The 14,501-nt window shown below is 37.3% G+C and overlaps 1 protein-coding gene across 1 annotated transcript in view; it reads right to left on the bottom strand.

The window, feature by feature from the left end:
- The window catches only part of LOC138696918 (uncharacterized), a 135,603-nt gene that overhangs the window by 19,391 nt on the left and 101,711 nt on the right, over nucleotides 1-14,501 (bottom strand). Inside the window, exons 21-22 of the mRNA XM_069822409.1 lie at nucleotides 11,920-12,316; nucleotides 6,197-7,101 (exon numbers count right to left, since the gene is read on the bottom strand). Coding sequence (XP_069678510.1) covers nucleotides 6,197-7,101; nucleotides 11,920-12,316 — 1,302 coding nt within the window. The remainder of the gene's footprint in view (nucleotides 1-6,196; nucleotides 7,102-11,919; nucleotides 12,317-14,501) is intronic.

The following is a 14,501-nucleotide window of genomic DNA, read 5'->3' as shown; positions in this document are numbered from 1 at the left end:
TCCTGGCGACGTCACTGCCCATGATGTTTTGTGGCAATGGAGATTGTATTCTGACACGAACAGATAAGAGGAAGCTAGAAGCATCAGAGAAGAGATTCCTGGGACCAAATGTGGGCTATACTCTTAATGGGCACTTTAAGAATCGATTTCTGTTATTACCCACAATAATCATTAGACTTGCATTCAAATACAGGTTGTTGGTCTTTGTATTGTATTGTATTGTATTGTATTGTATTGTATTTATTAACATTCCATGGTATTCATACATTGCTTACAGCTAGAATATGGAACAAGTCAAAAAACTTAATACTATTATAAAGTCTTAATTTATAGTCACAGTCTAGATGAAATATATACAGAAGAGATTTGCAATATAGTCTACTAGTACAACGCAAAGTTTTAGTATTAATTTCATGAAGTGTCATTGAATGTCATGAATTCACCTACAGAATAGAAGGCGTGAGAAATTAGGTACCGGTACTTCTTTAATTTGACCCTAAATAATTTTATGTTTTGAGTTTCATTTTTTATATCGATAGGGAGGCTATTAAAGTTTTTTACTGCCATATAACGCACTCCTTTTTGATAGCACGATAGACTTGCCGATGGAGTATGAAAGTCATTTTTTTGACGTGTATTTATGCTATGAACTGTTGAATTAGTTACAAAGTTTTCACGATTACATACGAGGAAGACTATTAATGAAAAGATATACTGACAAGCCATGGGCATTATTTGTAGTTTTTTGAAAATAGTCCTACACGATTCCCTAGATTTGGCACCTATTATTATTCTAATTACTCTTTTTTGCAATAGAAATATATTGTTACTATCTGTGGAATTTCCCCAGAATATTATTCCAAAACTCATTACCGAGTGGCAGTATGCAAAGTATATTGTTTTTAAGGTATTGATATTTACTATCATTTGCATAGATCTAATAGCAAAACAAGCTGAATTTAGTCTAAAAGTAGTTCAATGATTCAAACAGTAGTGATGAAAAATATTATGTATAATTCGTACAATTCTAGTACCGTATGTTTACTATTATTCACGTGTATTCAACTTTTAAAAGAGTGTGTGAATCAAAATCAGAGTTGAAGCTGGAACTTGTCCATAGTCCTGCTTGTAAGAATTGATTCACTTCCAGAAGAATATAAACCGAAAAAGAAAACATTATCATACCGGCACGGATTTCCGATTCTGAATAATAAACTGTGTACTGACGAACTTTTCAGTCAGTCCTAGTATTTCCTTTCATGGATGGCTATGTATAAAGAAACTTTCCCCATTCCCAATCTGTCTTTGTTCGCCAAAACTTCCACTCGAATATGCTGGGTCTGAAGTCTGGTTTCTGACATGAAAAGCTGATGTTACTGTTGTTCGGCTAAGGATGCGTCTCAATGTAGTAACTTCCGCATTGTAATAATGGAATGATAACCGACTTATCAATTCCAGGAAATACTTTGTCGGCAAGCAGATAGCTGGCTTGCTACATGTGATTAACTCTTCTAAGAAATACAGGCCCGACATTATGATATTCACTATTAAGATTATGCACTACTGAAATTTCTGAAATCCAAAATTTTAAGTAGAGACTTGAAATTTTTACTGAATGTGCATATCAATATCATAATTTAACATTGTAAATTTCAATCTTTCCTCATAAACCTTCTCTACCTCAGAAGATTAGGGGCTGCCAGACAATAACCACTTTCAAGAAAAGGCTAAACGATTTCTTACGGGCACAGTCAAATTGAAGTTATAATTGTGATCGAGTTTAATAATTTAATTTAATTTAGGTATGACTATCATTACTATTATTATTATTATTATTATTATTATTATTATTATTATATAATTATTTTATTGGTCTTGTGAAGATGAAAAGAATTGCCATTGTATTGTATTAATTATGTAGTATATTGTCTTGTATTGTAGTATTGTATGGCTTTGAATTGTACTGTATTGTATTGTATTGTATTAATTATGTTATATTCACAGCATTGTAGTAATTTTCTATCATACTGGTTGAGTGGAAGAGAAGGCTGAATGGCCTTAACTCTGCCAGTTAAAATAAACCATTATTATTATTATTATTATTATTATTGGCCTTGTGCTGTTGTTTTGCACATTAATATTATAAATAAATAAAATAAATAAAAATAAATAAATTATTATTACATAATTATTTTATTGGTGTTGTGAAGATGAAAAGAATTGCCATTGTATTATACTAATTACGTATTATATTGTCTTGTATTGTAGTATTGTATGGATTTCAATTGTATTGTATTGTATTGTATTAATTATGTTATATTCACAGCATTGTAGTAATTTTCTATCATACTGGTTGAGTGGAAGAGAAGGCTGAATGACCTTAACTCTGCCAGTTAAAATAAACCATTATTATTATTATTATTATTATTATTATTATTATTATTATTATTATTATTATTATTATTATTTTATTGGTGTTGTGAAGATGAAAAGAATTGTCATTGTATTATATTAATTATGTATTATATTGTCTTGTATTGTAGTATTGTATTGCTTTGAATTATATTGTATTGTATTGTATTATTTATGTTATATTCACAGCATTGTAGTAATTTTCTATCATACTGGTTGAGTGGAAGAGAAGGCTGAATGGCCTTAACTCTGCCAGTTAAAATAAACCATTATTATTATTATTATTATTATTATTATTATTATTATTATAAACACTTTTTTAAAAAATTAATTTATTATTTATTTTTTTGTTTTTAATTTTCTTAGTGAAAATCCTATTTCTAAAATATTTATTAATTTTTCAAAAATCTAATTTAACACTGCATATTGTCCTATGGAGCATTAGTAAAGCCCTACTCTAATTTGTTCATTTGTAAAAAAATATAATTTCTTCAATGTTCAAACATAAATATAAAGAGAAAGTATCTGTCATTTTGTGACCCCGATTATTTTCGTTACTTTTTATCTTATATTTGTTAAAATAATTCTTATAATAAGATAAATAATTGAACCATGATATCCATAAGCATATGCATACTGATATAAAGGCTATGTGCTACTGAAAATAGTCGAATTTTGACAAATGTTGTTATTGTTTTGTTTTCGCGCTAAAAAATGGACATTATACAAAGCAGTATTATTCAACATCTACTTGGAGGATTTAGTGAAGAACTGTTCTCAGAACATGGGAGGTATGATAGTAGAGAAAGAAGAATAAAGTGCATAATATTTGCAGAAGAGGAGACGATATTAAGGAATATGCTACTGGAGCTAAATGACAGCTGTGAGCAATATGGGATGAAAATAAATGCAAATAAGACGAAGACCATGGTTATGGTTATTGGGAGAAAAATGAAGAAGGCAAATTTCTGAATTCTAAATGAGGCAGTAGAGCAAGTGAACAGCTTCAAATACTTGGAGTGTATCGGCACTGTAAGGGTAACATGAGTTGCTGGCAAGAACTCAAAATGAAGATTGCAATGGCAAAGGAAGCTTCTAATAGAAAAAGGAGCATCTCTACGGAACTCTGGAAAAAGAAGTAAGGATGAGACTATTGAAGTGCTTTGTGTGGAGTGTGGCATTATATGAGTCGTTCAGAGCAGAAGTTGTGTAAGTCAAAAATGGGTAATGAGGGTTAAAGTAAATATTCTGTAAAATACAGAGCAAAGTAGCAATTAATATTCAATTTATTTAAACTATTAGTAGTCAGTGGATAGCAAGAAGGACATATTAATTGCTACCTTGCGCTGTATTTTACAGAATTTTTACTTTAAGTCTCATTACCCAATTTTGACTTACACCACTTCTGCTCTGAACGGCTCATATGAGACAGAAACATAGACATTATGACGAAGTGAAGAGAAGCGAATAGAAGCATTTGAAATGTGAATATGGAGACGAAAGGAGTATGAGAAGTAGAGAGACAGAATAAGAAATGAACCTGTGTTGTAAAGAGTGGGTGAAGAAAGAATGATGCTATAACTGATCAGGAAGAGAAAAAGGAATTTGTTGGGTCACTGGCTGAGAAGAAACTGCCTACTGAAGGATGCACTGCACTGGAAGGAATGGTGAATGAGGTGAATTCGGGGCAGAAGAAGATATCTTCTAATTTGAGTCACAATCAATTGACGAAGTGACATTTGAAGAAAATAAACTACGAACATGAATTTCTTTGGTAACATGACGATTTGATATTCGTATTGAATTTGGTATTCCCAAGAAACTAGTTCGATTAATTAAAATGTGTCTCAGCGAAACATACAGCAGAGTTCGTATAGGTCAGTTTCTGCCAGATACGTTTCCAATTCAATGTGGGCTAAAGCAAGGAGATGTACTATCTCCTTTACTTTTTAACTTTGCTCTAGAGTATGCCATTAGGAAAGTCCAGGATAACAGAGAGGGTTTGGAATTGAACGGGTTACATCAGCTGCTTGTCTATGTGGATGACGTGAATATGTTAGGAGAAAATCCACAAACGATTAGGGAAAACATGGGAATTTTACTTGGAGCAAGTAAAGAGATAGGTTTGGAAGTAAATTATATGATTATGTCTCGTGACGAGAATATTGTACGAAATGGAAATATAAAAATTGGAAATTTATCTTTTGAAGAGGTGGAGAAGTTCAAATATCTGGGAGCAATATTAACAAATATAAATGATACTCGGGAGGAAATTAAACACAGAATAAATATGGGAAATGCCTGTTATTATTCGGTTGAGAAGCTTTTATCATCCAGTCTGCTGTCGAAAAATCTGAAAGTTAGAATTTATAAAACAGTTATATTACCAGTTGTTCTGTATGATTGTGAAACTTGGACGCTCACTTTGAAAGAGGAACAGAGATTAAGGGTGTTTGAGAATAAGGTGCTTAGGAAAATATTTGGGGCTAAGAGGGATGAAGTTACAGGAGAATGGAGAAAGTTACACAACACAGAACTGCACGCATTGTATTCTTCACCTGACATAATTAGGAACATTAAATCCAGACGTTTGAGATGGGCAGGGCATGTAGCACGCATGGGCGAATCCAGAAATGCATATAGAGTTGAATAATTTCAAGGGAAAAATTGTTCCGGGGCTGGGTATCGATCCCGGGACCTCTGGTTGAATGTACCAGCGCTCTTACCAACTGAGCTACCTGAGAACTCCATCCAACACCGTCTCAACTTTTCCCTTTATATCCACATAACTCGCTTGGGCTGACGAAATGCCAGAGACCCACATCGAGTGCACACAATCTCTGTGTGACTTGGAATTGTGGTTTTCTGTTAACGTACACAGTGACGTATATATTATTTAAATCTAGTCTTTCAGGTAAAGCTCCCTGTAAAGCAGATTTGAATAATTTCAAGGGAAAAATTGTTCCGGAGCCAGGTATCGACCCTGGGACCTCTGGTTGAACGTACCAGCACTCTTACCAACTGAGCTACCCGGGAACTCCACCCAACACCGTCTCAACTTTTCCCTTTATATTCACACAACTCATGTGGGCTGACAAAACGCCAGAGATCCACATCGAGTGCACACAATCTCTGTGTGACTTGGAATTGTGGTTTTCTGTTAACGTACCCGGCCCCGGAACAATTTTTCCCTTGAAATTATTCAAATCTGCTTTACAGGGAGCTTTACCTGAAAGACTAGATTTGCATAATATATACGTCACTGTATACGTTAACAGAAAACCACAATTCCAAGTCACATAAAGGGAAAAGTTGAGACGGTGTCTGGTGGAGTTCCCGGGTAGCTCAGTTGGTAAGAGCGCTGGTACGTTAACCAGAGGTCCTGGGATCGATACCCGGCCCCGGAACAATTTTTCCCTTGAAATTATTCAAATCTGCTTTACAGGGAACTTTACCTGAAAGACTAGATTTGCATGCATATAGAGTGTTAGTTGAGAGGCCGGAGGGAAAAAGACATTTAGGGAGGCCGAGACGTAGATGGGAAGATAATATTAAAATGGATTTGAGGGAGGTGGGATATGATGATAGAGAATGGATTAATCTTGCTCAGGATAGGGACCAATGGTGGGCTTATGTGAGGGCGGCAATGAACCTCCGGGTTCCTTAAAAGCCAGTAAGTAAGTAAGTAAGTAAGTAAGTAAGTAAGTAAGTAAGTAAGTAAGTAAGTACATGACGATTTGATGGTGTGTATCACCTTCATAAGATGTCTGTATCAGTACTGTACCTTAAGCAGCATTCCAGCGAAGATGATGGTATAAGCAAGTCCAGGTAGGAATCTGCGTGCACCACACGTGGCCTCTGTTGGTGTTAACACAAAACTCAGGTTCGCTGTGAATAACACCAGCAGACCCAGCAAGATGAGGTACCCAAGCACCGACGTCCCTCCACACATGTTGCTGTTGGGAAGAGCTGCAGCAGCCAAGAAGTACAGGGCAGTAAGGATGGTCAAGAACGCTCCAAACAGCGATAACCCTCCGAGGGCTGCCGCCCAGGGGTACTGAAGAGTCTGATATAACACTGACTGACGGTTTCTGGTGAAGTATCCACCATACTGGTCGCATATCGTACAGTTTGCACTGTTGCAGTAAGACTGATAATTCTGGAAGTACTTAGTGTTCGAAATCATAAGTCCGATTCCTTGTTCCCAAGTTCCGATACGTTCTGAGCCAACCCACAAGCTGAATGCGTTAGAACGATGTCTCTTCACAGTGGGAGACAATGGCAGCAGCTCTTCTTGTAGGAATTCTCTGATCTTCTGAACGTTATTTGACCTGTTCAAATTAAAACACTCAGGAAAAGTATTGGTTTCGAAGTTATGGGCGCAGTGGCGATTAAAGAACTGATGGAGAGTTCTAGTAATGGTTCGTATCGAGTTTATAGTCTCTTGCACGCCTGCTGAAAAGTCTGACATCGAGAATAAATGTTGTAGTCTGAGACTCGTGTTCCAAGAATTGTTGTCTTGCTTGTACATGGCTTGGAATTCATTCAGCCATGAAGCGGGAAACGGTATAGATTTTGTATCTCTGGTCGTGAGAAGATTAGTTGAGAGCCATTCTTGAAATTCTGTGGTGACCCCAGAGATAGTCTCATCGAACTCGAGGATCTGATGTAAGGTGTATATAGTGTGACCTGTGAACATTATAATATTGAAATAATTCATGTTGAATCTTTCGTACACTACTTTAACACTTGAATATAAATAATTGATTAAATGGCGATCTTACTCGTGTTAATTGTGTAAGCATGTGCGACTTACAGCTGTTTCGGTGTTTCTTCACACCATCCTCAGAGCCTACTATAGTCACGTCGCTGTTATTTCCGGCCTGGCTCCTCCTCTTTGCTTACGTCTTAGGAAGTCAAGGCTCTATAAAGTCTAGGTAGGTAGTATCGTTCGCCATTTTTGTTCTTTCGTTGCCGAGCTACCTGACTAGCGATCTATTTGCCACACCATTAAACATTATCATGTCGTAGCTCCTATGATAATAAATCAAACCCACTGTAATTCAGCAAATAATTGAGCAGCAAATAACATCCTTGTTGTTTTCTGCGAACGCCAACGAAAGAGCCAAAATTGCACTATTTGACACCACATTTCAACACTTTTCAACAGTCGAATGCACCCACACAATAGGCAGTGAAGTTCGAGATGACGCCGCGATCTATAGTGAGGATCACGTAAGTGTAATTCCTAAAAATATAATTTGGCCGTCTCTTCAGTGTCGCCAACTAATACCAGATAGGCTATCACCAAAGAGAGTAAAATCACAATGCTACGTACTGAACAAGAGGAGTAGAATCTACTCCTCAATAATAATAATAATAATAATAATAATAATAATAATAATAATAATAATAATAATAATAATAATAATACAGTATATTAACAATAACAATATCTTGCTTATTTACCATATCTCATCTTTATGTTGCGAGGTGTTTCCTAAATGGTTCAATAATTTATTATATAGTATAATTATTTTTCCTCCTGAACTTCTCGCATATTATGCTGGTAATTAGGATTAGTATGATCTGATATTAAAATCTATTTTGTCTGGCAACATGAAATTAATTGCTTTGACTAAACAGTTTACGATTCATGAGACCTAACCTAAAAATATATTTACTTATTTGCATTTTCATCAGTTTCCTTTACTGCAAACCGAAATTGTTGCTGCCAACATAACGGTTAGAAAATAACTGCCAGTTGTAGTATTTATCAGTACCCGAAATTCGAAACGAAGTTGGTAAAAGAAAATTCAACCTGAAAGCTAGAAAATCACTATAATCCACTAGCATTTGTAGTAATAGGGGAAAAATGGTTAGGTTTCACCCTTACGGTATTAAGTAAGGTGATCCGGACTATAGTAGGCTCTGAGGATGGTGTGAAGAAACACCGAAACAGCTGTAAGCCGCACATGCTTACACAATTAACACGAGCAAGATCACCGTTTAATCAATTATTTGAAATAATTAATACAGAAGGTGACTTACAGTATTTTCTATCAATTTACTTGTTGTGGCAGCTAACCGAGGGGTTCTGTTATGTAAAGTCAATATGTGAAATCAAAAGTTAAGATTTTAGAATGACAAATCAAATTGCTTACATAGCTCAAGAGCACTGTCCTGTCTAGGTATGTGGCTCAAATACGTTGCCCTGTCTATAAATATACAGGGTCTGGCAGAATGATCTCCCCGATTTGAAACATAATTAAAGAACAACATAGATCCTATTCAAAATTTTATTTTACCATCTTACAGAAGAATGCTTGCCATTTTGATATCACTTTGTTTTAAAGAAAATATCGTCCAAATGCTTGCCCTCACAAGCTATACACTCCTGAAACAGTGACTGTGCGTCCTTCTTCCTCAAAAGAGTATGGCCCTATTATTCTAAATTGTACAACAGCACACCGAACAGGTTACTCGCCGTGAAAAGGTTGCTGATGCATTTCTCGAGGATTTTCTGGGGTCCAATACCGAAGATTTTGTTTGTTGAAGCAGCCTGACAAATGACAATAAGCTTAGTCACTACTGAAACATTTTTTCCAATATAGTCTCGCAAGCATCTTGGCTGTTGAGCCATCTCGCAAGCATCTTGGCGGTTGAGCCATCTAGCAAGCATCTTGGCGGTTGAGCCATCTAGCAAGCATCTTGGCGGTTGAGCCATCTCGCAAGCATCTTGGTGGTTGAGCCATCTCGCAAGCATCTTGGCAGTTGAGCCATCTCACAAGCATCTTGGCGGTTGAGCCATCTAGCAAGCATCTTGGCGGTTGAGCCATCTCACAAGCATCTTGGTGGTTGAGCCATCTAGCAAGCATCTTGGCGGTTGAGCCATCTCACAAGCATCTTGGTGGTTGAGCCATCTAGCAAGCATCTTGGCGGTTGAGCCATCTCACAAGCATCTTGGTGGTTGAGCCATCTCACAAGCATCTTGGTGGTTGAGCCATCTCACAAGCATCTTGGTGGTTGAGCCATCTAGCAAGCATCTTGGCGGTTGAGCCATCTCACAAGCATCTTGGTGGTTGAGCCATCTCACAAGCATCTTGGCAGTTGAGCCATCTAGCAAGCATCTTGGCGGTTGAGCCATCTCACAAGCATCTTGGTGGTTGAGCCATCTCGCAAGCATCTTGGCAGTTGAGCCATCTCACAAGCATCTTGGCGGTTGAGCCATCTAGCAAGCATCTTGGCGGTTGAGCCATCTCACAAGCATCTTGGTGGTTGAGCCATCTAGCAAGCATCTTGGCGGTTGAGCCATCTCACAAGCATCTTGGTGGTTGAGCCATCTCGCAAGCATCTTGGCAGTTGAGCCATCTCACAAGCATCTTGGCGGTTGAGCCATCTAGCAAGCATCTTGGCGGTTGAGCCATCTAGCAAGCATCTTGGCGGTTGAGCCAGTCACATTGCCGAAGTTCCTGAACCACCGTAACTTCGTAGAGTTGGAACTTGAGGTCTAGGTGTAAAATTCGTCTAACACTCCACTTAGATATTCCCAATACCAGAGCATGTTCAATGGCTGAATGTCGCAACGTGGAGATGTACATAATTGCATGCCTCACTACTGCAATATTCTCGGAAGTCCAAACAATGCGACATCTACCAGACGACTTCTTTTTGAAAGTTGAACCTTTTGCCTGAAATTTCTGACCCATAACAGTATCGTTTTCGTATCAGAAATTCTTTCGTTTCGACCTACTCTAAAATGGGTACGAAATTACCGCTGCTTTGCAATCACAGAATCACCAATTTTATTAATATGTTTCAATAACAAAATGCACGATGTTCAACTGTCCTCGCCATGATGGTAACTGAAAAGGTATGGCTTGTATTGCTCAAAGATATAAGCTATACCAACTATAGGCATCCAACAAGAAAAACTCAGTGCGCAGAGATCAGTGAGTGTGACTCTCGCGCAGGTGACATATGCTCCCGTTCCCAGCATGCTCTCACACCTACTACAGGGGGGTAGGAGGGGTATAGCACGCGCGCCACGAGGAATCCGAGCTGAGTTTTGCTTGTAGGATACATATATCAAGAAACCCATGTGGCGGTCAATTCAAACTGGGGAGATCATTCTGCCAGATCCTGTATAAATAAATAGAGGCTAAAGTAGAAAATAAATGTGATAAGTAATGGAAAATAAACAATTACAGAGTGATTCACGAAGACTGAAATTGTGTGATACTCTAGGATCTGATTTCTAACATCATTGTGATGCAAAATGTTCATATTTTTAAAACTGAGTTACACCCTCCTAAGTGTTAAACATAAACGTGGAAATTAAGAAGGTTTAATTAAGCATTTAAACTATTTGCGAGAATGGTACTGAGTGTATTATAAATTAATTACAGAACATCCACATTATTTATTTTCATGTACCGAAGTACATGTGATATTTCCATGCAGATATTCTGCGTCATCATATGACGAAAGAGTGATGGAACGGAGAAAAATTCTCTCCGGCGCCGGGATTTGAACCCGGGTTTTCAGCTCTACGTGCTGATGCTTTATCCACTAAGCCACGCCGGATACAACCCCGACGCCAGTTAGAATCGTCTCAGATTAAGCTCCATCTCTTGGGTTCCCTCTAGTGGCCGCCCTCTGCACTACGTCATAGATGTCTATGATCGCAGGACCGAAGTCCATACATGTGTTGAGGTGCACTCGAATGAGTGACTGGTTGGCCGGGATCCGACGGTATGGGCGCCGTCTTAAATCACGAAGTGATTTATTACGCATATCATATTTATTTTGATGTACCGAAGTACATATGATATTTCCATGCAGATATTCTGCGTCATCATATGATGAAAGAGTGATGGAACGGAGAAAAATTCTCTCCGGCGCCGGGATTTGAACCCGGGTTTTCAGCTCTACGTGCTGATGCTTTAGTGGATAAAGCATCAGCACGTAGAGCTGAAAACCCGGGTTCAAATCCCGGCGCCGGAGAGAATTTTTCTCCGTTCCATCACTCTTTCATCCACATTATTATTCACCTGAAAAATCTCTATTAAACCCAGTTTTCAAAGACTTCACCTTCTGCAGCAATACATAAAGTCGCTCGAGTGTGAACTGTGGGCACCGCATTCCCTAACTTCTGTTGCAAGATAGATACATTGTACCGGTGTTGCATTACCTCTAACCCTGACCCTGATGTCACGAGGCTTTGTGTCGCTGCTATCAGCTGTACTGTAAAACACACAGTTCCAGATGTCCAGACAGAAAGAAGTTCACAAGGATACTTGTTATGGAAAGAAGAACTGTGGTTTTATCCAAAACTATTCAAAATCGGACACATGTATATATGAACTTTTTTTTTCAAAATAGTGTCAGTAATCAGATTAGATCCTAGATTATGACACAATCTTCGTGAATCACCCTAAATGTATGTACAAGGAAAAAATAAAGAATGGAGAGTAAAGAGCATGTTGAAAAGTTTAAGTGTAATACCTGCGTAAGTATTTACACTCCAGGACTGTAGAATTGTCAGAAACACAAGTCCACTTATATACCGACAAACTTCTAGGAATGCTCTTATTTCTTCAGGATCTTCAAGAAGCAGGATAACAACAGTGCCAGATCGTAGGGTCTTGATGATGTCGTCTGTAACCATAAGTTTAGTGGAGCTGATAGCCCCTATCAATTCTTTGGTATTCTTGCTATGTAAGGCATAGACGCCGGCCAGGCAGAGCAATTCATCATACTCCTGCAAATAATCCTGCAGTTGCTGGTTCAGCAGTTCAGCCCAGGTTGCTGTCCCATGTATCACGACCATCGAATGTGAGTGGGATGCCCGAGCCACGGATAGCATTGCATGGATCAAGTTTTCCCTCAATACTGAAGACTCCTGAAACAGATGGAGTCCATATGAAGATTCTGATCCATTTCAAAGAAATGACTAGAAATTTCGTCATTAATTTTCCCAGAATACAAATTTCATCATCATAAACAATTCTGATGTTTTTTGTTGTTCACTTTAACACTTATACAGTGAAACCTGTTCAAGACGGAAGTGACATGGTCCTAATTTTTTTTTCCGTTGTGGACAGGTTTTCGTGTTATTCAGGTGTGAAGTTAAAATGGAATATTTTATCATTTGTTTAAATGAAAAACAAAATGGCATGCTGCAAATTGTAGGAAATACAAAATATTCCGTTTAACACTACTGACATTAAATTAGCTTCCTGTCACTTATTTAATTTGTGAATGATCTTGATGAAAATCTCATTTCGTGTATAAATTGTATCGTAACTCACTCATTAAACGGTATAAAGTTTATTAATGACACTAAATTTAATATCTAACACTATACTATAATACTGTACTGTATATCATAGCACATTATTTAGATGGACTAGGAGCCTAGAAGCCTTGAATTCTGGATTATCTAATTTCTTTGCCAGTTCAAGGGTTTTCTTTGCAGACTAGGTCCAGAAATTTGCATGATCTTTGAAAGGGCAAGAACAATCCACTCCCACAACAGTTCATTTATTTCTATGCAACCTGTTGTTTTCTCTTTCCTTTTTTGTCACCATTATTGACCGCAATCCACTCACTCATGATACGGCCTTTATTTTTGAAAGTGTTAAGTTACACCTGAGTTTTCCATTCATAAATTTCAACATTATTTTCCATACTCTTCGTTTCTCATTTTCCTCGATAACTTTTACTTCATCAGTTAATGATAGTGCAAAATTTTTACGCAACTTTTTTTTTTTTTTTTTTTCACGAAATCACTAATAGACTACACTTGCGTTACAGGAGTGAAGCATTGAACATCTTTGAATGGACTCGTCTGCCTAGTCAACAGGGTAATAACATTATGACCACCAGGCCAACACACCCTCGCACCCTCAAAAATTTTACAAAGAAAATTTGTTTTCATCTTAGTGACCTACGTATTTCGTACATTCCTTGAAAGCACATACTGTTTCAAAATATAGTTTACATTAAAGTAGTGGGTCGAAAATATTATTTCCGTTTTGAACAGTAGCAGACAGTTTCTGTTTCCGCGTTGGACAATTTTCGTTTTATTCAGGAAAAAATACACATAATACATATGAATTTCACCGGGACCAATAAATTGTTCCGAAATAGGATTCCGGATTATTCAGGTTCCGATTTGAACAGGTTTCACTGTATTAAAACTATAGAACTTAAAGATTTATAGTTTTAAACAATTATTAGTGGTATGAAGTTAGGGAAAGACGTGCAAACATATGGCATTTCTTGTGAATTTTATTTGTGGGCTATATTCACCGTCATCATCACTGTCATCATGTTATTATGTATAATTTCAGTGAATATTTAGTTCATTGTAATCTCTGTTATTCTCAACTTCTTTGTACAAAACAATGTGTAAGTTAAACTTTGTTGTTCCCGAATTTTTGTATAATTTCAATCTAACTGTAGGGAATTCATTGAATGCTCCACTATTTCCAATTTTTTGTTCAAGTTTAATTTATGTGTTGTTCATCGTAATTACTTTGTATAATTTCGATTTATTAATTTTTTTTTAATTTTATGATTTTTATGTTACTGTATTTTAATATTTTGACAATGTCTGAAGCTTGCATATACAAGTCTATAAAATGTGAATATACAGAGTGTTTCAAAAATACGGGGCATAATTTCAGGTATGTATTTCCCACATGTAGACAATCAAAATAGTTCATTACAACATGTGTCCGGAAATGCTTTATTTCCGAGTTATGGCCTTCACAACATTGAAATTCACCGGAACGTTTTTCTTTCCGCAGGTCGTTGCCGTCAAAGGAGACATTAAGAGGGCACTCTGACAGGTCATTCCGAGGCGAAGGTTACATTCAGTGTTGTGTAGGCGTTAGACTATGCAACATGTATTCAAATCAAGAGCTGGCAGAGATACACTTCATGTACGGTAAGGCGGACGGCAATGCTGCGCTGGCTCGTCGTTTGTATCAGGAGAGGTACCCACAGCGACAATGTCCAGATCGGAAAACATTTGTACGTCTCCATTACCGTCTGTGCGAGTATGGAAAATTTAACTCTCC

This window comes from Periplaneta americana, chromosome 3 (genome assembly GCF_040183065.1).
Source record: "Periplaneta americana isolate PAMFEO1 chromosome 3, P.americana_PAMFEO1_priV1, whole genome shotgun sequence".
Taxonomy (NCBI): domain Eukaryota; kingdom Metazoa; phylum Arthropoda; class Insecta; order Blattodea; family Blattidae; genus Periplaneta; species Periplaneta americana.
This window is presented reverse-complemented; position numbering and strand designations above follow the sequence as displayed.